At 32.3% G+C, this 25,152-nt stretch overlaps 3 protein-coding genes across 7 annotated transcripts in view; 1 reads left to right on the forward strand and 2 right to left on the reverse strand.

Moving 5' to 3' along the window:
- Nucleotides 1-14,357, forward strand: part of LOC108911733 (extracellular sulfatase SULF-1 homolog) — a 272,564-nt gene extending 258,207 nt beyond the window's left edge. For 2 of the 5 annotated variants that reach the window (XM_018716735.1, XM_018716734.1), the window contains 10 exons: nt 7,880-8,129; nt 8,387-8,622; nt 8,673-9,049; nt 9,114-9,373; nt 9,435-9,623; nt 9,675-10,349; nt 10,409-10,802; nt 11,920-12,132; nt 12,405-12,471; nt 13,564-14,357. In XM_018716735.1, coding sequence (XP_018572251.1) covers nt 7,880-8,129; nt 8,387-8,622; nt 8,673-9,049; nt 9,114-9,373; nt 9,435-9,623; nt 9,675-10,349; nt 10,409-10,802; nt 11,920-12,132; nt 12,405-12,471; nt 13,564-13,681 — 2,779 coding nt within the window. In that variant the 3' untranslated portion in view covers nt 13,682-14,357. The remainder of the gene's footprint in view (nt 1-7,879; nt 8,130-8,386; nt 8,623-8,672; nt 9,050-9,113; nt 9,374-9,434; nt 9,624-9,674; nt 10,350-10,408; nt 10,803-11,919; nt 12,133-12,404; nt 12,472-13,563) is intronic. The other 3 variants (XM_023455876.1, XM_023455879.1, XM_023455877.1) reach the window with 3 other exon arrangements.
- LOC108911732 (zinc finger protein 528-like) lies at nt 14,349-21,079 on the reverse strand. Its single transcript, XM_018716733.1, has 6 exons — nt 20,866-21,079; nt 20,137-20,754; nt 18,958-19,578; nt 16,962-17,024; nt 16,739-16,807; nt 14,349-14,936 (listed from the first exon to the last, which is right to left on the reverse strand). The coding sequence occupies exons 1-6, from the start codon at nt 20,989-20,991 to the stop codon at nt 14,400-14,402; spliced, it is 2,034 nt and encodes a 677-aa protein (XP_018572249.1). The 5' UTR covers nt 20,992-21,079; the 3' UTR covers nt 14,349-14,399.
- A 274-nt stretch (nt 21,080-21,353) lies between these two features.
- On the reverse strand, nt 21,354-24,183 carry LOC108911738 (T-cell activation inhibitor, mitochondrial). Its single transcript, XM_018716744.1, has 9 exons — nt 24,062-24,183; nt 23,875-24,001; nt 23,709-23,826; nt 23,173-23,658; nt 23,027-23,118; nt 22,712-22,812; nt 22,515-22,658; nt 22,329-22,460; nt 21,354-22,272 (listed from the first exon to the last, which is right to left on the reverse strand). The coding sequence occupies exons 1-9, from the start codon at nt 24,082-24,084 to the stop codon at nt 22,038-22,040; spliced, it is 1,458 nt and encodes a 485-aa protein (XP_018572260.1). The 5' UTR covers nt 24,085-24,183; the 3' UTR covers nt 21,354-22,037.
- Nucleotides 24,184-25,152: the final 969 nt, after the last annotated feature.

The following is a 25,152-nucleotide window of genomic DNA, read 5'->3' on the forward strand; positions in this document are numbered from 1 at the left end:
CGATTTGAAACAAGAGTACCTTTTTAACGTAAAACAGTTCGGGAAAACGGAATTTGCTGTCCAATTTGTTAAAAAGTCAAAGATGAAAAAGTTACACACGCAAAGTACCAAGCCCCCCCCCCCCGTACCCACCCCAATGGACCTTGTGGAAATAAATAGATTAGTCCATAATTAGAGTTTAAAATATTACTGAAAATGTATGCGTTGTTTACGAGACATCAACAAGTTTTCACAAAAGCCTACTTTGAGAAAAGTCACCTATTTTCTACACCGTAATATTGTAAGAGTTCAATTAAAAACCTTTTTTCTCCAAAACCGTCCACATTAGGAAGTTCTTGCAAGAGTACATTATTTTTAAAAAATAAAATTTTACATTAGAAATTGGAGCCCAAAACGAGCCCGAAAAGCCTAACTTCAAAAAAATTAGAACTTAAAATGTAATACGAATGTAGCATAACTAGCGCCCTCTATAAAATATACAAAAAATAATTAGACCAGCGTATTTGGCGCCCTTAAAAATCCCGGAATACCAAATTTCATAAAAATATTTCGCATCGTTTGGCAATTTTCGTAAAAATTCTATTTAAAAAATTTTATTTTGTCGCTCTGTATCTCGAAAACAAGAGGAGATATACATATAGTTCATAAGACAAAAAATTCATATTTTTTGTCGTACCATCACCCCCTGAATTTACGGGAGGTCTTTCTGAAACACCCTGTATATTTTTTCTTGTTACACCTATTCAAATATGATACTCCACATTTTCTATTGATTTTTTTATTCAATTATTGCAAGATTTTATTATTGTTAATTTATGGCAAATCGTATTAAACAACAAAATAAAAATGCAACAACTAGAAGCTGCCGTTACAAAAAATAGATCCCTAATATTTTAGACATTGCAACACCCTGTGTATTAGACAGTACCTTTTCACTTTTCGGTTCTACAATTAAAAGTTTATTGACATAATTCGACGTTCATATCTAATTACTCCGTCGATCAGAATTACAATGTGAAATATGATATGGTGTATTCAAGGCATCAGGGCCCACATAAATTTTATTTGTTTACACCGTTCACATACCTACCGAACAAATGCCTATTTTAAATCGGACGGAATTCCTAGAAGAATTTTTTCCGAGACTAATAGAAGATTAATTGTCCTGTCAATTTATTCGTGCCTTTAAACAAACAGTTAATTTGCATGCAAGTCGGGAGTAAACATCAATAGGGCAGCGTTTGTTTTGTGACGACTGCTGGTTTAGAAAAATATCTGTATGCAGCCACTGTAAATTGAAAAAAAAAATTAAAGAAATTCATTACCATTTTTTTATATCGAAAAAATTTAAATACGACTTACAAGGAAGCATCTTTGCATTCACAATACGGTTAATTAATATTCTTTTACGTACAGTCAGGACGATATTTGTTGATAGAATTTCAAGGACACTTACGAAGAAACACGCCTTTGTAATTGCAAAACACAGTATGCACTGCAAGCTTCTACGGTGAACGCCACGCCGCCAATGTCTTTCTACCTCAAATAGCGCAGGCACGAGCGTTTTTTTAACAGTATTATTTTTAATTTTTTTACATCTAAATCCAAAATCTAAGAAAATGTATGTTTATGTCGAGAGAAAATACCTCTGTCAAAGTGTTAAGCAGAACACCTCAGACAAAGCAAATAGAATCCAGTCAAGTAGGCCTAAACAAGCAGTAGTGCAGAAACAAAAACAAAAAATTCCCTCATGCCGGCGGCAGACTATTAACTGGAACAATTTGTTTACGAGCCTTATTATCTAAGACTTACATTTAGTCACGTCTAGACTCCATATATCGACAATTGACTCGTCATTGGCAACTTGATCAATGCGATGATTATATTTGATATATCGCCGAGACCGATTCGTAGCATAAAATTGATGGTGAAGAGAAAACGACGTTTAATAAAATAAATACACTTTTCCCCCGCTTATGCGCATGTTTGCGGGACGCTCTATATAAGGCCTCGACGATCCATTAGCGGAGAAATATCGTGTAGGATTTACATAGCTATGTCTTAATGATATTCATGTAATTGGCTTTTATCGATTTCAATGGTATATTATTTGCTGGACTTGCTGGAAAATGCTTCTAAGCTATTTCTCATGGATTTAAATCCATTACATGACTATCAACCTACTAGTGGAGTAGAGGGGAAAGATTCGTTTGAATTGAAGGTCTTCCAAGAATAATAAATTTCGGCAGTTGACGATTCAAAAGAAAAATTCAAAATTTTAGTTTTAATAGTACTACCTAGTATTTCTCACTCAACGTTTTTACAAAGGATGTGTTTTATCACGTATTGAAATTAGTAGCTTAAATTTGGCCGATAAATTGTAATACAGGGTGCTTTGGAAAAAGGTACCACGAATTCCGATACTGACAGGACATCAAAAAATAAGATTTTTCGTGTGGGTTATGAACCTATCGTTTTTTGTTTTGGAGATATATGAGATCTAACATAATTTTTCAAAAAAACACATAATGAACTGACCTTTGGTACGAGTGAGTGTTTGAGTGCATAAAAACTTCGAGTTAATTCGAAATACTACCTTGAAAATTTCGAAATATCATAAAATACCTCGCGATACTTGGAAAACCTCTACAGTTAAGATGAAATATACCAATAGAATACTACGAAATAGGTACTTCAGCTTCGCTTGAAAATACAACTTCAAAACAAAAGTCCTCAAAACAGTGTATGTAATAATAACTACATAGTACTTCGGGAAGTATTAAAATGAAACCAAACCACTTTGGAACACAAAAAAATATATGTTGAAATAGCTTCAAAGTGAAATTCAAATCCAAAAACAATGGCTGAAGATTAAAGTCAATGACTGGAATGTTAACTACTGAAAGTCAAAGGTCAATTGCTGGACGTCAAAGGTCTAAGGCCAGACTTCAACGAATTTTTTAAGATATCTTCGTATTTCGAAGTTTTTGAAATGTTCCCAAGTTTGTTGAAATATTCGAAGTATTTCTAAGTATTTAGTGAATTTTGAGGATTTCGAAGTTTTTTAATGTATTCTTTCTTTACTTTGTGAAAGATATGTAATAGATTTTGTTATGGGCAAAATGTACAGTTTCTTATGCATCTTCTAATTATCTTCTAATTTAAAATAATTAAGTAAAAAAAATATATTCTTCTGGGAAAGGTTTTACTACGGGTTTCATTTATACGGACTTTTTCTGGAAGAAAATTTTGTCCTTGTTCTTGTTCTCGCGTCTAGGTGCATTCTGGGCGGGAATTTTTTAACCATTCCAAGAGCTATGGCCATTTGTTGAGAACTTTAAACTGAAAACAAAATATAGTGAAGTAAAACAATAAGTAAAAAGTTCAATATGGTTACTACTGATGTTTCATACTCTCCAACAACTTTAAATCGAGATATACCCAGATATTTATATAATTTAGACAGTCATATTATTTACTTACCTCAATATTTATTTATAACATATTTAGGTAATTAAAACACTGTTCTATAATATTACACCACAAATGAATCTAAACATGCTTACTGAACAATTAGCACAGTTCTCTACATATACGCGGTAACATCACACTAGGTGACCAAATCAGATCATGTAAATTCACACTCTTATTCGTATATTTACATCAAATATAGTAAAAAATATATAAAAGATTAGGAATAATACATTTTAAAATGTAAAAGTACCTACAATGTAAAAGGAATACATCGCAAAAAGAAAATATACACTCAAACGTGGAATTCTACGCAATGTAGCATGCATGTTCAATTCATTTACGTATTTTGTGTATAAAAACCATTACAAATATGTAAAAAACATATGTGAATTTTCACAATTTTTATCAGTGTACTTTAGTACATTTATTGAAGTAGAACGAATCCACTTTTTTATCAAACTGAGAGAATTTTCCAAGTTTCCGTCGTCTGGCGAAGAATAATTCATCCAGTTCCGAGCGCAGCCAACTACGATTATTTGCAGAAACTGCATCGGGAAAGATAGAAACTTAGTTACTATGATCTACTTAGTCTTTATCAAGTGGCCGCAGAAAGAACCGGAGAAGTTTAAGCGATAATTGGACGAGTAATTACTGAACTGGCACAAGTGCCCCGGAAGTTAAATACTTAACGAATCCTTTTTATAGTCGCTCGAATAATTATACGCCCGCTATTCGCAACGGCAGTGGTCGATGGAAGCTTTGTCGATCCACTGAAGGTTTACGCTGAAAAAGACGAGGCAAATTCACGTAATGTTTACAGAAAATGCAGTGAAAACTTTACGTTGTAAATGTATTTTTTGGGTAAAATGTTTAGGAAATGTAGAAAATCCAGAAGTTTAAATTTTTAGCACAGTCATAAGTTATGTATATGCTTATAATGTACTTTTATAGAATAATTTTCCTTATTTTTTCTTTCAATTTCAGTAAAGGCGAATGATTGGTTGGATTTTTGTGAAGCAGTAAATATTCTCCACGAATATTTACTTTTCTAAAATGTCTACTTATGAGGGCTTTGGCTTATAAATGCGGCTTGTTACATAAAACGTAATCAGCAAGGTTAGGCAATATGTTCTGCCTCTAAGTACGTGTACATTAAAATGCATAGCGCACGGCTTTTACTGAATTTATGAAAGTTGTGCCTAGAATTAATTAGCTGCCACTTTTAAAAATATGGCGAATGCGCTGGTACACACCACTTTTATTACCTTACATTTTTTATTACACAGATTACATTTTTTATTTCATGTACCTACTTTTGATAGAGTTTGTAGTGTATATAATAAATATCATCAGTTACTTGTTTATGGAGCTGTACATAAGCATTGGATTGATTGGCTACTACTCGTACCAACAACTAACTAAAAGAGAACCCTTGAGTAGAACCAATAAGTTAGCCACTTCGTTAACCCAACTTAAATCCATTGGATTATTCTGTCTGCAATAGTTAAGGTATTTTTTCGCGTCAAAATAATCATTTATCAAACTTAAATTCAATTTGATAATGTTAAAAACTTTGTCAAATATATGAGATAATAAATGAAATGCAGTTATGCTCAAACAATTAATTTTACCTCACTCAGGATAGAACACTAACAGCAAAAAATACCTTTATTATACGTGGATAAATTATGTACGTAAAATAATTGTTTTTCATTTAATAACGAAGGCTCCTATAGCGAAGGTTAAAACATTTTTAAAAATAAAATAAAAAATTTGGAGTACCATGAAATTTAAAAAAAATTCAAATGTGACCAAGAAAATTACTAAATGTCAAAGATTCGGAAAACTTTGGAACAGATATTGACTGAAGGCCTTAAGTATATCTCGAAAACTAAGCAACATTACATATATGTATACCTACTCAAATTGAGTTGAAATGATGTCTTTTCATCTATTTCTATATGTTCATACTTATGGCTATTTAAACAAGTTAAATCACTGTAAAAATAGCTCGTAAATAGTATATATTCCCAAAAATGGTAAGAGACGTTTGGTAGGTCTAAGCTCATTTTATTTATTTTTTTTTTTTTTCGGAAAAATATTGATGACCAAATTTCGTTCAAATTCGTAAATAGAATAGAGTTCTGAGATGTAACCCAAAAATAATCAGTTTTTCAAAACTTTAACATCCTATATACAGAGTGATTCACAAATGATGACCAAAAATGAAACCTCGTATTCTTTGATGAATTTTAAGGGAAGTTTTTCCTAAAAAGTTTTTATCTAGGACACTTCGTTAAAAAGATACAGGTGTTAATCTTCAAAAATTTTATTTTTTTTTAAATAATTTAAAAACTAGTATGTGAAATAATTTGAAATTGGGCACATGTATTTATGTAAACGTTGTCCAAAATCTGAGTGCTTTTCCTAAAATTTACATGCTCCAGTGGCGGAGATACCTACAGGGCATCAGTGGTATATTTTTCTAAATAAAATAGTACGCCACTGCTTTACGGCAACAACCATGATATTTTCGTCTTCGTCTTTCGATTTTCTACAAATTACTACTCTCTTATGTTTTTCGAAAAAAAACTGATTTTCGAGTAAAACTTAAAAAACGAATTGAGAGCATACCTAGATACTCGAATATAATGCTTTTTAAAATTGCATAGTGGGCTGCGATAGCAACTTTGACATTCTGAGCAGTTAGAATAAAGAATAAATAATGCTTTTCATCAGATTCAAGCGACAATAAATCGAACAAATTACATTTTCCTTACTAAAAAGATGTCGGGCCTGTGTTCATGGAAATGGAGGTATTTTTGAGCATTTACTCAAATAAAATCAAAGAGAGTAGTAATTTATAGAAAATTGGAAAACTAATCCGAAAGTATCATGGTTGTTGCCGTAAAGCAGTGGCGTACTGTTTTATTTAGAAAAATATGCCCTGCAGTTACATCCGCCACTGGAGCATGTAAATTTTAGAAAAAGCCCTCAGGTGTTGGACAATGTTTACATAAATACATGTGCCCAATTTCAAATTAGTTCAAATAGTTTAAATTATTAAAAAAATTAAAAACATTTTTTGAAGTTTAACACCCTGTATCTTTTTAACAAAGCGTCCTAGATAAAAACTTTATAGCAAAGACCACCTTAAAATTCACCAAAGAATACAAGGTTTCATTTTTGGTCACCATTTGTGAATCACCCTTTATATACAAAAGTATATACAGGGTCGGAAAGTACCGATGGTCCATCTGCCGTTACGTGAGAGCGATAAAGTAAGTCATAGAAATCCGTGCGATAGAGAAAGACGGCTATAATGAAGGCGTCTAATAGTCTCCGCCCATTTCGCCCTTCCACAAATAAGAAGTGGATCGATCACGCAGTGGCACGTTTTTAATTTTTTTTGCGACATTCCACCAAACTATAAAACAGAGGAAAACTTAAGACTATCGACGTTTTCAACAGATTCCTTTTATCATAAATTGCCTTAACCTCAAGCCTGAAACCCCCAAAGCTTCATAAATCATAACGCTATGGGTGATTTACCTTGAAACTAATTCATTAGGTGAAATAAAGCTAGCAAAATTAATGACACAGTGGAAACAAATACTCTGCGGACTAAAGCCCCATTCAGCATTGATTTACAACTGCAATGTATTAAATATTAAATATTTGATATAGGGGGTGGACTTAGTTGCTAGATGAAACTTCAGCTCGCGGAGTAGTTGTTTCTCAACAGTATCATTAGTTACATCACTGTGTTCTACTTAAAGACTAGCTATACCCAAGTAATTTTTTAATTTAAAATGTAAAATAAAAAATAAAGCTGGAAAATAAGAAGAAAATAAATTCCAATCATTTTATAATGATGGCCAACTATGATAATTTTTATAATGCAAAATTAGAGAAATATTAGATTCATTTAATAAAAAATTCAAAAAAATTCTTACTCAGAGTGGCCTGAAGCACAAAGGAACAAATTTTTGTAATGTTTATGATGTCTACTTGAGACAGATTCTTCCGTAACTCTGGTAAGATAGATACAAAAAAGTACCTCATATAAAAGTTGCATGAAATCAATTCATGTTTTAAAACAAAACTTTCTTGCACCCGATTTACTATTAACAATGGCGCTAGAGAACTAGAGAATAATTATTAAGTTGTGTAACTTGTTTATGCCAGTGCACTTCTACTTTTTTTTACTTACAGTTAACGAAAGATTCAAATTCTTCGCCTAAGATAAGTGTCCTCAAAGCAGAATTATTTAATTGTATAATTCTACTACAGGTGTTTCGATTATCATAATGGTACACACAAAAATAAAATTTTTGATATTTTACCACATGTACGGATGACAAAAACTTCATATCAATGACTAAATAAACAATATTTTTTTTAGTACTCCGTCATATGACCACGCTCCAAATCCAGATAAACAATGGATTCTGAAGGTAACCAAAAATATGGAGCCTATCCATCGACAATTCACAGACCTGCTGATGACAAAACGCCTTCAAACTCTGCAATCAGTAGATGCTGCAGTTCTAAGGGTCATCCAGGAGCTAGAAGAACTTGGAGAACTAGACAACACATATGTAGTCTATACTTCTGATCACGGATACCACTTAGGGCAATTTGGGCTGATAAAGGTATTACGTGAGAGTGAGCATGATTCATTCATTGACTATAATAAAATGAAAATAAATTGCCACATACACAAAACTAGTTAATATTTGCAACTAAATACTGCTTATCATAAATTCTTTAAAAATACTCAATTAAAAAATTCTATGTGAACGGACTCATATTGAATTTTATGCATGTGAGCCAGTATTTAAAAGTATTGTAAAATCAAAATTTTTTTAGCAGGATTTTGTAATGTTTGAATGATTTACTGTTGTTTCAGGGGAAAAGTTTTCCATTTGAATTTGACGTGCGTGTCCCTTTCTTAGTACGAGGTCCTGGCGTAGAGCCTGGCACTGTAGTCAACGACATAGTCCTCAACATCGACCTGGCTCCCACTTTTCTGGATATGGCTGGTGTAGAGCCTCCAACGCATATGGACGGGCGCTCCGTACTACCTTTATTTGTAAACCCCAAGAGAAAGAAACTAAAGTGGCCTGACACGTTTCTGATCGAAAGGTAAATATCTAATTTTTTGGGTAGCAATTAGTAATTTTGTATACTTTTAGTTCTGGTCGTCGAGAAACACCTCATCTTGATGCAAAAGTAGCTCGTCTCAACAAATACTCAGCAGCTGCCAATGCGATAAATTTAACAACAGAAAACCCCTCGACCATAGGAGGTAATTATTACCAATCCAGCTACCAACCTACTAGTCTCTTAACTGCAAGTATAACGACAGCTTCCCCCTTACCCAGAATCTACGATTCAGGTGAGGACCTATCTTTAGATATTGTAGATAGCGATATCGAAGATGATTTAGAAGAAGATGAGGAAGTTGAAGATGATGGTGACGAATTAGATGATGATATAGATTTAGAAGAAAAAACAAATATTGATAATGTCAGATTAGCTGCTACTAATACTGACTTAGTAAATGGTGAAGGTACTAACAACAAAATCCAACTCTATATCACATTATTAACAAGCAATTTTTGCTTTTCTTTTAGGTGAGATGCAGTTAGACAATAGATTACTACCGGTCTTACCTCTACCATCAAAATTAGAAAGATTAGCAATAGAATGCATGCAAGATGAAATGAGGTTACCATGTAAACCCAGACAGAAATGGTACTGTGAAAATGACGCTGGCAGGTGGAGAAAGCACAAATGTAAATCGGTAGTCCAAAATATACCTTTGCCGTCTGACAGAGCTTACAGAAAATGTGCTTGCTTTACCCCTGATGGACTAGTATACAAGAAACTACCAGTAAGAAAAGTTACTTGTTCATTTGTGCCTTATTCATTATGAAAATAATTTTTTGTTTCAGTTACAAAATATTACAAGGAGAGAAGCTAGACTAGGAAGAATTAAGAGAGACACGCATTTGGACGAAATACTCTTTAAGAAATTGAGAGATAAGGAAATACACAAGTTATCAAAGAGAGAAAGACGTGACACCCTAACGCATGTTGAAAATGCCATGGAAGATGTTCAACATCAACTACACGGCCTCAGGGTAAGCTTAAAATATAAATTGTATACACTGTACTAAAGGATATATTTTTAGGAGCAAAATAATTCTATGACTGAAGAGGGTAACTTAAAAACAAACCTAGAAACCAATACTATATCAGATACCTTGGGATGTACTATTATAAAAAAAGGACAAGTAAACTGCTCCACAGTTATATTTCAAGATAAGAAAACATGGCGTCTGTCACGGCACATGATTGAAAACGAAATTCAAAAACTTAAACAAGAACTAGAAACCTTAAAGGAAATTAGGAGACATCTAAAACATACCAGACCCCCAGAAGAAGATCCTATAAATGGGACTGTTTTGTCCGAATTTAATGAGCTGAACTTTCAACATAATGTTTTACCTGTTAATTTAGTTGGCAGTGGAAATATGCCAAGACCTATGCCAATAGAGCCAAGCTCAAGAATACACAAGAAAAAGAGGAAAAAGTTGCAGGATTCTGAAGAAACGCAAAGGCCAGAAAAAAAAACGGACTTTGAAGAAGTGACAATAAATTTTACCCAAGATGAAATTACGTCTCAATTTCCAGAAAATCCAGTTGTGATTGATATAACTACAGCTTCACCGCCAGACCATACCAATCACCACAGGCACCATGGACATCACAGGCAGCATACTACAACCGAAAGTCACTTAAGTCTTAGCACTTCAGTATCCAGTACCTCTCCTACTAAACAAAGGAAAATTACAGAAACACCAAAGGTATTTACAACTTCTCGAAATTATATAACAATTTCCTTTATTTCCCCATTAATTTTCAGTCAAGGGACGATGCCAAAATACCACTTCCTTCAAGGAGAAAAGTCAAACCTAACTTCTGTCACTGTGAAATAAAAGATGCACATGTATCGGATGAACGAGAAGCAGCAAGAGAAGAAAAACGCAGGCTTAAAGAGGAACGCTTGAAGAAGAAGCTGAGGAAACAGAGAAAAAAGGACCAGTTAGAAAAAGAATGCAGTCATGAAAGAATGAACTGTTTTCACCACGACAATGATCATTGGAAAACAGCTCCGCAATGGACTGGTGGACCATTCTGCTTCTGCATGAATGCAAACAATAACACTTATTCCTGTGTTCGCACGATTAATTCAACACATAATTTTCTCTACTGCGAATTTACCACAGGATTCGTGACGTTCTACAATCTGAGAATAGGTAGGAATGAACTAGACTGTACTTACATGTCATTTTTTATCACTTGTTTATTAAGAATTTTCTGACATCACATAAAAATGAGCTTATAAAAAAAACACTCTTCCGAAGAATATATGAAGTTACTGTTGGATAATATAGGGAGTTGCAATATATATTTCACTCACAAAATTGTATAGGGTAAGCCAATTTCAACACTTTTGATGGGTTTATCTGATTTCCTGAAAGGATAGAAAAAAGTTGTGGCAAAAAGCGCACCTTGATATTTTGATTTGTTGATTCGTCAAGTTTGGCCATTTTCTATGATGCCCTACCCTTTTCTAATTACGGAAATATTCTATCAATGTGTTTTATTATCTTTTGAGTTGCTCCCTTTTAAGTTTAACGATGAAACAGAGAAGTTGGGAGGTGGATTAAATCAATCAATCAACTAAAAAAGAATCAGAAAGTCTAGACGGTCGGCTAATTCGTACATTCCATCAATTCTAAAAAAAATATAGAATACAGGCAGTCCTCGTACTTACGGCATGTTCTGTTCTCAAAATATATGATGTAAATCGAAACGTGTCGATACATTTTTTTTATCCATTTCTGTATAAATTCTATCAGAACATATAATGTAAAAAAACTACATATTAATATTAAATACAAATAAAAACAAAATATGTATTTGGTACATACTTATTGTACAATTGAAAAAATAGAAAGAACCATAATAAAAACTAAACCATTGGTTTAAAAAATGTATCAATTCCAGTTAGATTCGCTTCGTTTTTCATGTTTTCATACATTTCTCGATAACACTGACAGGAAGTAATAATTTTGTTATTAACATTAAAACTTCTTTCAAAATTTGGATCATGTTAAAAAATATTGTGAAGTAGTCCATGACATATCTCGAAACCATCGACGTTAGATTGAGGATGGGTGTTAAAATATTGTTCGACCCAACTCGAAACGACTTAAATCAAAACGTAACTCGAGGACTGCCTTTCTACTGAATTTGCATTCTCCTCTAAAATTTTGTCACTGAAATATTACATCCTATAATATGTTACTGAGATGTAAAAGTTATTTTAATTATATACAAAGAAGTTAATTATTCTTTCATGATTTCAAGATCCATTCGAGTTGCAAAATAGAGTAGACACGTTGAAACCTGAAGAACGTTCTCATCTGCACGATTTGCTTAAGCACCTCGTAGCATGTAAAGGACGATCCTGTACCGTAGGCCACCACAATTCTCAACATCCCGCAAGGACAAGAGGAAATGTATTACCCATCCATACTGTAACTCAGCAGAGATATAAAAAGAAAAAATTCCTGGACGACGGTAAGAATTTGAATTTCTGTTTAATTTACCATTGCCAATAACACTCTCTTTCCAGTAAGTAAAAGAGTGCATTGCGTTTGTTTAGTTTGCTAGAATAAATATTACGCAATTTTTATACTGTTTTACTAACTGGAAATTTTGGAAACTGGTTCATTTTTATTTATATACGTCAAATGCACAGAAGAAATACTTACCTCTTGATATATGAATGATTTAATTTTGCCTGTCAAAAAATGGTCTATACAATTAAAGAATATGATTAAATTTATTAGCAGCCAGGACCATGCCGTTAGTTCAGGAATATCCGTATCGAATTGACTATTCAGCGGCAAATAATAAGTAAGTAATCACCTAAAAGCTGCCCGAAAAATGTGTTAACGCATGGCCATCATCATTTGTTGCACTTTTTATATGAAGTGTGGAACGACACAAATTTAATCTTAATTATCTTTCTGTAATAATGCAGTGCTCCTGATCTCTTTGTTGTTATTACTACATAATACTTATGCAGGAAAACTTACAAAAAGTACCTCTATTTATTCTTTTCTTTATAACTTATATCTACCCTCATGGCACGATAAACCTCTTCTTGTATGTACTGCTCTATAATTAGAAAAGAAATTCCTTAAATTATTCTTTAAATATGTTTAACTTATATACAGAATATAGTACTTGTCAAGAATGAAGGAGTGTTTGTTCTCATCCAAATTTAAAAATGTTTTCTTATACATATAAACATTTGCACCACTTTTACTTCATTGTAATCGCTAGAAGTCGGGAGACTCGGTTAAATAAAAAATAATTTTAAAATGGTTTCACAAAAAATATTCAAAATAATATCTTAGTGCTTCAATACACTCATTGATAAGTTGTATCATTTTAAGAGTGGGTGAAACGTTAAGTACAAAGTGTGTTATATTTTAATTGTCATTGATATCTCACATACTTTGTAGAGTACATCTCACTCACACTTTATACACGGCATTTAAATAGCTAGAAAATTCATTGGTTATCCACCTATTGGACACTAATGAGTACTAGGAAGTGTGAAACCCGTCTACTCTTGATAATTCTAATGATGTACGATCTTAGATTTTACTAGATATTGCAAGTGTAACTCAATGCTAGATGAAGCTTTAGTCCCTAGAACAGTTGTTTTCTAAATCATTTTATTCATGTACTGTGCTCGCAAATTTTCATTAATTTGGTCAAGATATTTTTAGTTTTTTTTTTTTGAAAATTTTAAAATTCTGTATCCCAAAAACAAGAGCTTCAAGGGAAATGTTTGTATAAGAATATTCTCCTAAATTTGAGCAAGGAACAAGCTCCTTTATGTTTGGCACGTTAACAATAATGTGCTATACCCTGTATTATTTAAGGGATTTTCTTTTGTGTTGGTTGAAGTGAGTTATTTATTGTTACTTGTTGTAGACCTTGGCGCAGAAGGAAGACCTGGAGGTCAGCAACATTTGGCCAGGGACGACACGAGAGGAAGAGACAGAAACAGCAGTATGATTACGAGGGGAGCTTTAAGAAGAGTTGGTATTAGAAGGAGGCGAAAAACATGAAGAATCCTTAATCATGAATGACTGACTAATACTGGATAATTTTCAACACATTTTAAGTAAAATTGTGATCTCTAATTTATAATTTTTTTGTATTAATTTAATATGTTAGAAGCTTTATTGCTTTCTATGTAAGGATAAATGTAAGAAACAATCATAGACAATGTAGGTACCTGCAAAACTTCCATGAGATTATCGTATAACAATACTTCCGCTATTTTTATAGATCTTGTTAGTTGGAACAAAGTGGGGTTATTTACACTTTAAAATTATATCATCATCTATCATTTTATAGTACCAGCAATAAGCAATAGTGAAGGAGGCAATAATTCACTTTTTATAAATGCTGTGTTAGCTGTAATTGTAAATATTATTTATATAAAAAAATGCACAGTCTTTTATCATTTCTAGTCTACGTGATTTGCCTTGTATGTACATATTTTTGACCATTAAAATCGATATATTTTGTTGTTTGACAAACCAAACTTTTAAAAATGTATTTTTAATTTATGTCTTAGATTATTGAAAAAAACGTTCTATTGTAACAATGTTTGAGTCAAAGGAAATTGTGGACAAGATGTGATTTTTAGTTTTTATTAGATGTGTACAAATACACTTTTATTAGCTTAAGCATTATTTTGTTTTGCTTGTAAAACTTTTCACTTAAAATAAACATTTTCATTTTACAGTGTTTTCTTTTAATCATATTTCTAATAAAGAATCAATATCTTGGTTACTGGAAGAAGCAAAAATATTTTCATATTGAACACTACATACATCTTTACTCTTTTGATCATTAAGATCAGATTTTAACTTTTTATAGTTTGAATTATTCATTTCCAACTCCTCTCTTTCTTCCCTAGACTTTTCTCTTTTTGAAATATGTTGATCTATGCCCTTCAACATTTCATTTTCATTTGCATTAGGATAATTGTTTTTAAAATTTAACACATTTAACACATTCTCAAAAATTAACTCATTTGACTTTGACTTATATGTACTATGGGAATTTTCTGCCCCATTATATAAAGTTTCTTCATTAGTGTCATTATTTTGCAAAAACTCTAACCATTTACTATTTTCTTTGTGATCTGTTTTTAACTGTTCTCTCTGCATTTCACTCTCTAAAGGGCATTCGTGTGACAACTGTTCACACATTTCAGTTTCTAATCTTACTCTTTTTTCATTCAACTCTTGAACATGCAACCTACATTCTTTTGCACTTCCCTTACTATAAACCTAAAAAATGAACCCATATAATATAACGAGCGTTCAAATAAAAACGTGGTCGAAGTTGGCTCTGACACATTGGACGTAGGGAGTAGCTTATAGCGACCAACTTAACCTCATTTCTCAACGAGCTGTATAGCAGCTGTCAGTTTCAATAACGTTAATGACTATATAACTTTATTTTAAAGAATAATCGTGATAACAATAACAAACAATTAAAGGAGCTGCGGAAAGTGTCCCTCTCCTTGTTATAACAATAAATTAAAGCAGCTGCTGAAAGTGTCCCCCTCCTTGTTCCAAGCACTTTTCACACCTGTTCCTCAAAGAATTAAAGACATTTTCTAATATGCTCGGGGTATTGTTAATTTCACGAATCTTGTCTATAAGTCGAGCCTGCAGATGGTTTAAATCAGGAATAGGCAGTTCAAATATAGTGTTTTTAAGGTAGGGCCACAAAAAGAAATCACACGGCGTAATATCACATGACCTCGGTGGAAATTCATGTTCAGCATTGAGACTTATTAGTCGATTTTGGAAAACTTCCCTCAACATATTCATCGTCTCGCATGCCGTATGTGCCCTTGCGCCATCTTGTTGAAAGTAAAAGTTTGTAATTTCGTTTTCTTCCAGCTGGTTAACAAAAGGAGCGATAATTTCTTCTCTATACCTTTGCGCAGTAAGAGTACCATTAAAAAAATAGGTCCATAAATCCTCCTTCGATTGAGAGCACACCAAACTCCAATTTTTTGAGCGTGTAGAGGGCCCTCGACAAAAAAGTTATCTGGTTTTTCAGAAGACCACATTCTCATATTCTGTGAGTTTACGTAACCACTTAAATGAAACCAGGCTTCATAAAAAAAAAGGTGATATTATGAAGTTCACCGTAGTTGTTTAAAAACCATTCACAAAATACAGCCCGTCGCGGAAAATCAACTTCATGAAGTTCTTGCTGACAAGTTAAACGATAGGAGAACAAACGCAAATCTTTTTTTAACACTGTGTGGCAGGTACCGACTGATACTCCCACCATTTGTGATAAAACACGTACAGAAGTTCTTGGCGCATTTTCCATTATTTGTTGGACATTTTCTTTTAATTCTTCAGTCCGCTTTTTAGGTCGGCCGCTTCCTTCTTTTCTTGTTACACTGTCCGTTTCACGAAAAACATTAACACAACGCTGAACTGCACTTTGAAAAATTTTGTACTCAACAACGCCGGGAAATTGATTTTGAAATTCTATGAAACATTCCTCAATAGAATACTTCTATATTCCATCAATCTTGCGTCCATTTCTAAAGTAGGACTGTATGATAAACACTTTTTGTTTTTGAGAAAACACCATTTTAAACGCTTTTAAAACGAAAATATTCAAATTGATAGCGGCGATATAACGCTTTGACAGATGACGTTTAAGTTCATTTGCTATACGCTACGCCCTACGTCCAAATTTTCAGAACCAACTTGACCACGTTTTTATTTGAACGCTCGTTATATCTCAACTTTCTTTTCAATAACACAATGATATAAAACAAAAGATGTATGCAACTAGCAAACTGGAATATAGTCTGCAATTATTTATTATTTGTCATATTTTCACACTGAAAATAAAAATTGTATCCCTTGCCCCAAAAAGGACTAATCAAATGGTTGAGATAAATTTAGTTATTTATTTAAAACTTATTTTTGCAATGCTGCAGAAAAACCAATTAAATAAAAAAAAAGTAACAAAAACATATTCTTTTTTTATCATTTAAGAGTAGTGGTTAAATATAGTTCCCTAAATAGCTAAGATAAATTTCAATATTTTGTACCTTTTTAACAGATTGTTTCTCACCACACATCTTGCATGACCATTTTGGCACCTTCTTAACAATATCCACCTGAAAATATATTGATGAAATACCTATATATAAAGAATATTAATGAAATAATACAAGCAATCTCAAAGTTGTCCCAAATTTCATCAATAATTATAACATAAAGTACAGGCCAGTCGAAATTAAACGAAAATAACAATCAATAGAAAGTTCTTACCTGAAATACATTGCAGCTGTAACACAGTATAACATGAAATTCTTGTGGCATTATTTTTATTAACTATTTTAATGTATTCAAAGAAAAATACAATTTTTGTTTTGTAAAATTTTCATTCATAACCTAATTCAAGCGACCTTCTTCTTCTTCTTCTTCGGTTACATTACACAGATTATAGTTGGGTGTGGTTAGATTTCAATCTCCTTAGAGCATATTTTACAAGGAGTAAACACGCTTACGGCAACAATGTAGACGAGCGTCAGAGAGAGAAAGCGATAACTGAAATGGGCTAGACAAGGACTACGAACTCATACGAGAAAATTGACAAAATTTGTAGTAATTACCTAGTTTTTACGGCTATAGTCGCCAGTGATCCTTGTACACCGACATATTTTCATTATTTATTAATTTATTTATCTAATTCAATGTAGCCTACCTTAATATAAATATTAAAATTTTTAAAGCCACAAAAACGACACGATTGATTTTTAATTCAAATTGCCACATTCATTATCTCCCTTCCACTATTTTGGTGCATATGGGACACTAGCGCCCTCTAATTTGGTAAGATATTTGTTTACATGGAGTTCGTGCTCCTTAAGTAGTCTCCATGACCCATACTATCGCCTTTCTCCCTACAGCATTCAACTTTTTTTTAACAAGCGGTGCTTCCTCCATCTATTATGTTATAATGGAACAACACACCTCTACAGAGTTAGTTAGCATTTTTCACCCTCCTTTTTGACCGCGGAAATTGAAGGAGCAGAAAATTCTGCATCCGAATGACATTGTCCGTAACCTCAGGGTCAATGATCAAGGTCAAATGTTGATTTTTATTGTATTATGTTTTGTGATTTTTACTGAAATTTTTAATTTTTCACTAGAGAATCAGAGGGAGTGAGTCTTTGAGTAGATACTTGAAGGTACTCCTTAGTGACCTTAATCTTGAGGTCACTAAACCTTGACCTTAAGGTCACGTTTAAGATCATATGTAGAATTCTACACTCTTATTTCTAGCGTCAAAATAAGGGATTGCTACTTCAAAAACCGATATGACCTTGACTTAAATATCAAGGTCACAAAGGAGTACCTTCAGGTATTTACTCAAAGACTGTCGCTCCCTCTGATTCCGTAGTTAAAAATAAAAATGTATAGTAAAAATCAACATTTGAGTTTGAACTGACCTTGAGATTGAGTTCAGTCAATGTCATATACGGAATTTTCTGATCTTTCCATTTCCTGGTTGACTTGATCTTGACCTTGGCCCTCAAGGTCAAAGTTACCATCGGATGCGCCGTGAAAAATAAAAATCCTTTTGTCCTTACCATTTACCATACAATTCATTGCTTAAACTTTTTTAATCGAATAAAAATAAATGTAATAAATAATGAAAAATGCGTAATTAGTCAAATCTGAGGGCGATCACAATGCCCCTGAATCGTGATGGCTTATCTGTTAGCGTAACTTAAAATTAATGGTATTATATAGGAGCAGAGAAATTATTAAAAAGGTGATCATTTATTTTTTCTCATGTATCTAATAGTAGCATTTTACAATATTCTTATTTCCCCTTTATTTAAAATCACATTGACTGTTGCAGGATATACATTATTACATATTAACATTTTTTTACTTTCAATTATAGCAAATTGGTTTAAAACATTCTTAAAATGTATGTACTACTAATAGCGTAAATGATAAATGCAATGCCTGTCATAATGACAGTTTTAGGCAGCAACTGATTCCTCACTCCGTCAACTCAACTGAAAATCAATATAAAAATTTGGTAGACTGATGCAAATTCATTTAGGTTAATCACATGTTACAATGAGAATTGTAGTAAGGTCCCTAGATGTGCAAATGGATCAAATACTATCTGATACTGCATTTATTTATGTTCTTTTTCTGTGCTTTTACATTTTAAATTCTAAACAAAAAAATACTGCACATAGAAAACATTTTAGTACAAGTATAAAAAATAAAATAAGGTTATTCACTGCGTCCAATGTTGTTTCAAATGAGCTCGTAAAGCACTACTTTGAATGTACGATCTTCCACAAAAATTACACTTGAAAGGTTGTTCACCAGTGTGAATCCTTTCATGAACTTTCAGTGTCGATTTTTCTCCAAAAGCTTTTCCACAATGGTTACATGAAAATGGTTTATTACCTACATGTCGACGTATATGAGAATTTAAGTTCCCCTTTGCTATAAACCCTTTATTACAAATATGACAAACATAAGGTCGTTCGCCAGTATGAACTCTCATGTGTACTTTTAATTCCGCAGCTGAGCCGCACTGCTTGCCACATTGTAAACAAAGGGCATTCGATGGTTTGCCAAGATCCAAATGTTTCTTTTTCATGTGGTTGTTGAGATGAAACTTTGTTGAGCACACTTTAGAACATACACTGCATAAAAAATTATTGTATGTGTCATGCATGGCTCCATAATGGCGTTGCATAGCCTCTTTAGTGAAGAATCTTTTATCACAAGCAGAACATACAAATGGTCTCACTCCAGAATGTTTACGTTTGTGAGTTTCTAAACTACTTGCACTTAAAAGATGTTTATTACAGATATCACACTCAAATTTCTTTTCTCTAATAGTGTGAACCTGTAAATAAATATTTTACTATAAATTAAATTTTTCTCAAAAACATGTCGATTTCAGTTTCATGGTACAGAGCCTTCATAAATGATTACAAGCCACAAGATCGTCGAGCTTAGGACCAACACTGCACGACTGGTACTGTCAGCTAAAATCCCAAAATTTTATCATCAATATTAATGATCCGTTTACAATGAACAATGACAAACTGTTGCGTCTATATTAGAGACAATACAATTGCTGATTGATTTAATAAAATCTCGTGAAAAATTACACCAATCACCAGCCGGTGAAACAGAACGTTGTTTTTAATGTAATCTTGATCTTACTCTTTTAATAATTTTTAATTTTAGCGAAATTTAATTGCCAGAGTGAAAAAAATAAAATTATTGTTCCAAACAAAGTTAATGGTCATCATGTGGCTTGTAATCATTATGAAGGTTCTGTAGATTAATCTAGTTTAATCCACTTTCGAGCATGACAAATTTGGTGAATTTCTTTTATATTAGTTTTTGAGAAAGATTCTAAATAAAAATAAATCAAACTTTATTATTAGAAACTCACAATTTGATGTTGCCTTAAAATAGCTTTGGTTGTAAATGCTTTTTCACATATGTTACATTTAAATGGTTTTTCTCCAGTATGTGATCTCACGTGATCAACTAAATTTGTCTTGGCATAAAATTTCTGACCACACAATGTACATCTATAGCGTCGATCATTGTAGTGTCTTCTCAGATGATCTGATAATACCCCAGATGTTTTAAAAGACTTACTGCATTTACCACAGGTATGTGGTCTCGATGTGTCATGTGATGTTACATAACGATTATAATTAGTTGGAGTACATTCTTTATCACAAATTTCGCATTTTAGATTCCTAAATGTAGCTTCTCCACTTTTATCTTTGCTGAAAGAATTAAAACTATTTTTATCACATGCCAAATGTTCGTTTTCAGGAAGAATATATGATATAGAGCCAGGTGAAGCTTTATTAGTCATTTTAAGATCAGTTTGATTTGAGGGCACTTTGGTTATTAATGATACCATAGCTTTCTTTTCCAGTAGAATATTACCAATTTCAAATGCCCTTATAATTTGTCGCCTAAATATGTACCATCTATTAACATCATTGGCACACCGATCACATACGAGGCTAAAAAGCCCATTTTCTGGAGTTACCTTGAAAAAAGTTTCAGTTTTTTTATATATTAAAATGTATTTAATTATAACAATACTACTTAACTAGTATAGATTTTGTAATACATTAAAAACTTTTAACCACATTTTTACCTTTATAGAAGCACACTCGAAAAGCAGGTCAACTAAACCTATTTCACAAATCAAGTCCATTTTATCTTTTTTTGTTAAACATATTCGACACACTTTTTCAATTTCAATATTTTCATATTCTTTCATTCTGTGGTAAACTTTATTATCACTTTTCTTATCAGTATTTTATTTTTGTGATATTTTAATAAATTAAATTCCAGACAACACATAATACACAAACAATATAGAATTGTAGTATCTTATATTACCGACGGACAACGGACCACCTTTCGACATCTCTTGTCGACATACAGAAGTAAATCGGGCGGTAAATTTAAATTGTTTAGAAGTCATTTTTACAGAAATCATATTTTGTATTATTTTCTACAAACTGCAAATTTATTACGAAATGGTAAATCATAAATACACAGCTGTAAAAACAATAAATAAAAAATTAAATAAGTTGATATAATATTACCTTTTAATATTTACAAACAACAATCCACAAATTACATAATATTTAATGGACAATAAAAATACAGAAATTGTTATGATATTTGGTAATTATTTACTACAGCCTAAAATTCCCAAAACGTCAGAAACTTTTTTCTCTCCACCATTTTCGAGCGTGCTGAACACAAATTGGAAGATGTTTTTGTGCAGTCGAACATAGTTTTCGAGAAAAAAAATATTCAAGTCTAATCTGTACACTTTACCAACACTCATCACTATTTACAACACTGCATTGGTGGTACGCAAAATGTTATGCATTTTTTATAGTTTTACACTACATAAAATAATTACCCTTTCTTATATGATTCGCTAATTATCTAATCATTCTCCTCTTTAATTTTTTCTATCTTTTTAGCTGTTAACTTTATAAAGTACAAATTAAAAAGATATATACGTAAATTTGAGGAATGTATTAGTTGGTCAAATGTTAAATTACTTTTGTCATTATTGGAGGTAAATAGTAAGATCATCTCAGTTGAAGTTCTTTTTCTATCGACTGATAATAAATATTCCATAAATGTTCATGTTTGTAAAATAAACATATGAGTTGACTAGAATCTTGTATTTACCGACTTGTTATTTGTTACAATTATTGTAATCAGATCAAACTTTATAAACTTAACCTACTACATTTGACTAAAGATTTTATATAACATTTTTTTTCAATGTCCTTACCATAATCACAGATTAAAATTCCAAGGTATACAAACTATACCGTCTGATAATACAGAATAGTAAGTAGTTATATTTATGCGAAGACCTTTTGTAAACTCTTCAAGCTCAAACTTGTTATCTAACAGTTTTTTACAACATTTTATCATTAAGTCGGGAGTTACATTGTCCTCTTTCTTTAATGCTGCTAGTTGAAATTCTGTTAAACATTTCTTAATCAAATTGCGTTCTAAATACTTGTCGCTGAAAAAATTTACCAAATAAATCTGTATCGTAGCAGTGGACACAGTATTACATACCTTTGATACTCCTTGTTTTTTCTACCTGCTTCTTCTAAATTAGCCGTTATAAAATTTACCAATAAGTCACCCGGTAGTGTTGCAGGAACAATAAATTGTCCAGTAGGCGATACCATTAAAGGGCCTGCTTCACTATAAAGAAATGTAATAATTGACCACAACTACTTTGAATGTTATATAAATTACGTTTCTATGACTATTTCATGATCTGCTAACGATTCTGGCCATTCCTTAGGAAATGGTTTTCTTCCCCGAAAATCACTTAATGAAGTAGTTACCTGTCTCAAATTCTCTTCATATGTGCCTGCTATAACCTTAGGCATAAATTTCCTAAAAAGACAAATAAACAAAATATTTATTGAAGTATGTCGTCACTTACACACCTTCTCCCAATTTTAATATTTCTCAACACATGAGACAAAGACTTCTCAAAAGCAGGAATCCTAGTAAGAGCAATATCATACTTCCTTAATTTTTTTAAAAACTAAAAAAAAAAATTATAATCAACTAAAAACACTATCGTTTATCCTCTGCTCTAAATTCAATTATAATTTTAAAATTTACAATAAAACAAATAAATAATGTGAGATTTATACAATTTATACTTAATTTTGTATCATGCTCAGCAAAATTTTATTTTGCTATTTCAGAGGGAAATAGTAAATACAATTAGTGAAGGAAACTCAAAAAATAATTACATCTAACCAATTATGTCGAACTTCTCCACTATATAGCATAATATGGCCATCAAGACTAACTCCAGTGAAAAAGGAAAAAACCAATATCCTATCTGAAATTAACGAACAACTTTATGAAGCAAAAATTTATGGAACTCATTGTCTACCTCGAATTATATTCCTTATTTCTGGATGTTGTTCAACTAACGACTTAAAACTTAGTAAACATCCTCTAAAATGTGTATCATTCCATCCACATTCCCAACGGATTTCCCTTAAACCTAAACATTCCGTAATTGACACACGCAGTCGCTGAATCTCTTCCCTATAGGCTTCTCCTTGTTTAGATTTTTCTATAGCATGTTTAAAATTTTTTCTCAACCAGTTCCTTAACATTAAAGCATCTTGGGCTTCTTTTATTTTTCTTTGCATGACAATATGAGCATAAATAGGATGATTCTTATTTACTTTGGTAAAATCAATATCATTTTTATATCTGACTTTGTACTGATCTAATTCAGGTGTTGCTGCAGTAGGGGGCTTAATAATACTATCTACATAGTCTGTTGATAATCCACAACTTTTAAGAATTGTTACAACTGCTGCACGAATATCACGTTCACTTATATGAATGTTGATTAACCGAAAGGAAACTAGAAAAATAATCAAAGTTGACCTTATCACAAATTCATAATTGTTTTACCTTGAGATTGTGTCTTGTCTTTAATATAAAAATCCAGCTTCATAGGTCTTATTGGACGTGATGCTTGCAGATTTGCCAAAACTGAACTTAATTGTTGTAAAGAGGACTCATTTTTTGCCTGAAAATGAAACATAATAATATGGAACTTACAATCTAACTGATTTACCCTTTCAAGTGGGTATTTTCCAAATAAATCTGGATGAACGGAGAAATAGAAAGGCCTTAATGCAGTAGAAACTTCGGTTGCTGTTAAATTTCGGACACATGTTAATATATTCTGATTTGGATTACATCTAAAATTTAGAAAATCGAATTATAATGAATAACAATACGAACATTGACAATACACTTACAAATTTTTTACTTTTCCTAGCATTATTATAATTATTTTAAACCAAAAATTGACAGCAATATCATCATTAAGGTTATGAATGATGACAAGGAATGACGTAATGGTGTCGTTGTCGATGACGGAAAATTCACATACTTCTATATAGAAGTATGTGGGAAAATTATGACAAAACCATAGAAACACAAATAATTCAGAGATGTATTTGTTCAAAAATATGTCTCCACAGATCTTCGAGCATACCACACCTTAATATGAGCTGTGTATATACTAGAGATGTGTTGCTCTTTCAATGTCTGCTACTTTGGCACTGTTCCGCAGCTGTCACTGGAGCTGACTGTTCTGCTGCGACAAAAGAAGCTGCGATTTTTCGGAGCGTTTACTGCAAAGTGCAATTTACTAGCGCCAGAGACATAGCTCAGGTGTTCCGGCCACAGCACACAGCAGAGCAGATTCTCGCTCAGCCGTTGCGATCTGCGCTTGAATTAGTCACAGTATCACACACTAAACATATAATACAGTCGCGTTTGATTTAAAGACATTGTATTTCAGCGACTAGAGCAATGCGTGTATTGCTGGTTGCTGCTCTACAAATATTTTAAAAGTTTTTGTTTACAAAATCACTTAGACTAAGCAAAAAACATGCGACTGTTCAGATGTTCTTCATTTGTTTTTGTTGCAGTCGCGGAAAAATTTTGAATATCTGGCACTGTACTCACTGTAGGATGTCGTCGTTCTATGTGTCTTTTTAAATTGGTGACTGAAGATTTATAACAAATATTTTGCTTGCATATATTACAACAAGCTTTACTTTCATGCGTTGGTAAAAATAAATTCCACAGGAAAGATTTTCTTCGTTTATCCATATCCAATTTTATTTGTAATAAAAATGTATTAGTAGTAACTTAGGACAAAATAACAGACCACTACGCTATATCAAATTCAAATAAATAATGCAAAAGCGAAATAACAAATTGAGCTAAATCTACGAAAGTTGGCACATGCTTGAAAAACAGCGCATAACGAAAGTATCCCTATTCCCTAACGCTAGCCGCTATTAAGCACGACAGGTGTCGATTTATGAACTCTGACGCG

This window comes from Anoplophora glabripennis, unplaced genomic scaffold, assembly GCF_000390285.2.
Source record: "Anoplophora glabripennis isolate ALB-LARVAE unplaced genomic scaffold, Agla_2.0 scaffold417, whole genome shotgun sequence".
In the NCBI taxonomy this organism is placed as follows: Eukaryota; Metazoa; Arthropoda; class Insecta; order Coleoptera; family Cerambycidae; genus Anoplophora; species Anoplophora glabripennis.

Coding starts and splice junctions, on each gene's coding strand:
- LOC108911732 (XM_018716733.1), bottom strand. CDS start 20,991: ATGAAAGAATATGAAAATATTGAAATTGAAAAAGTGTGTCGAATATGT. Junction 19,579..20,136: donor TTTTAAGGCAACATCAAATT/GTGAGTTTCTAA, acceptor ATTTATTTACAG/GTTCACACTATTAGAGAAAA. Junction 14,937..16,738: donor AGAAACAATCTGTTAAAAAG/GTACAAAATATT, acceptor TTCATTTTTTAG/GTTTATAGTAAGGGAAGTGC.
- LOC108911738 (XM_018716744.1), bottom strand. CDS start 24,084: ATGCTAGGAAAAGTAAAAAATTT. Junction 23,659..23,708: donor AGACAAGACACAATCTCAAG/GTAAAACAATTA, acceptor TTATTTTTCTAG/TTTCCTTTCGGTTAATCAAC. Junction 22,273..22,328: donor AAAAACAAGGAGTATCAAAG/GTATGTAATACT, acceptor AAATTTTTTCAG/CGACAAGTATTTAGAACGCA.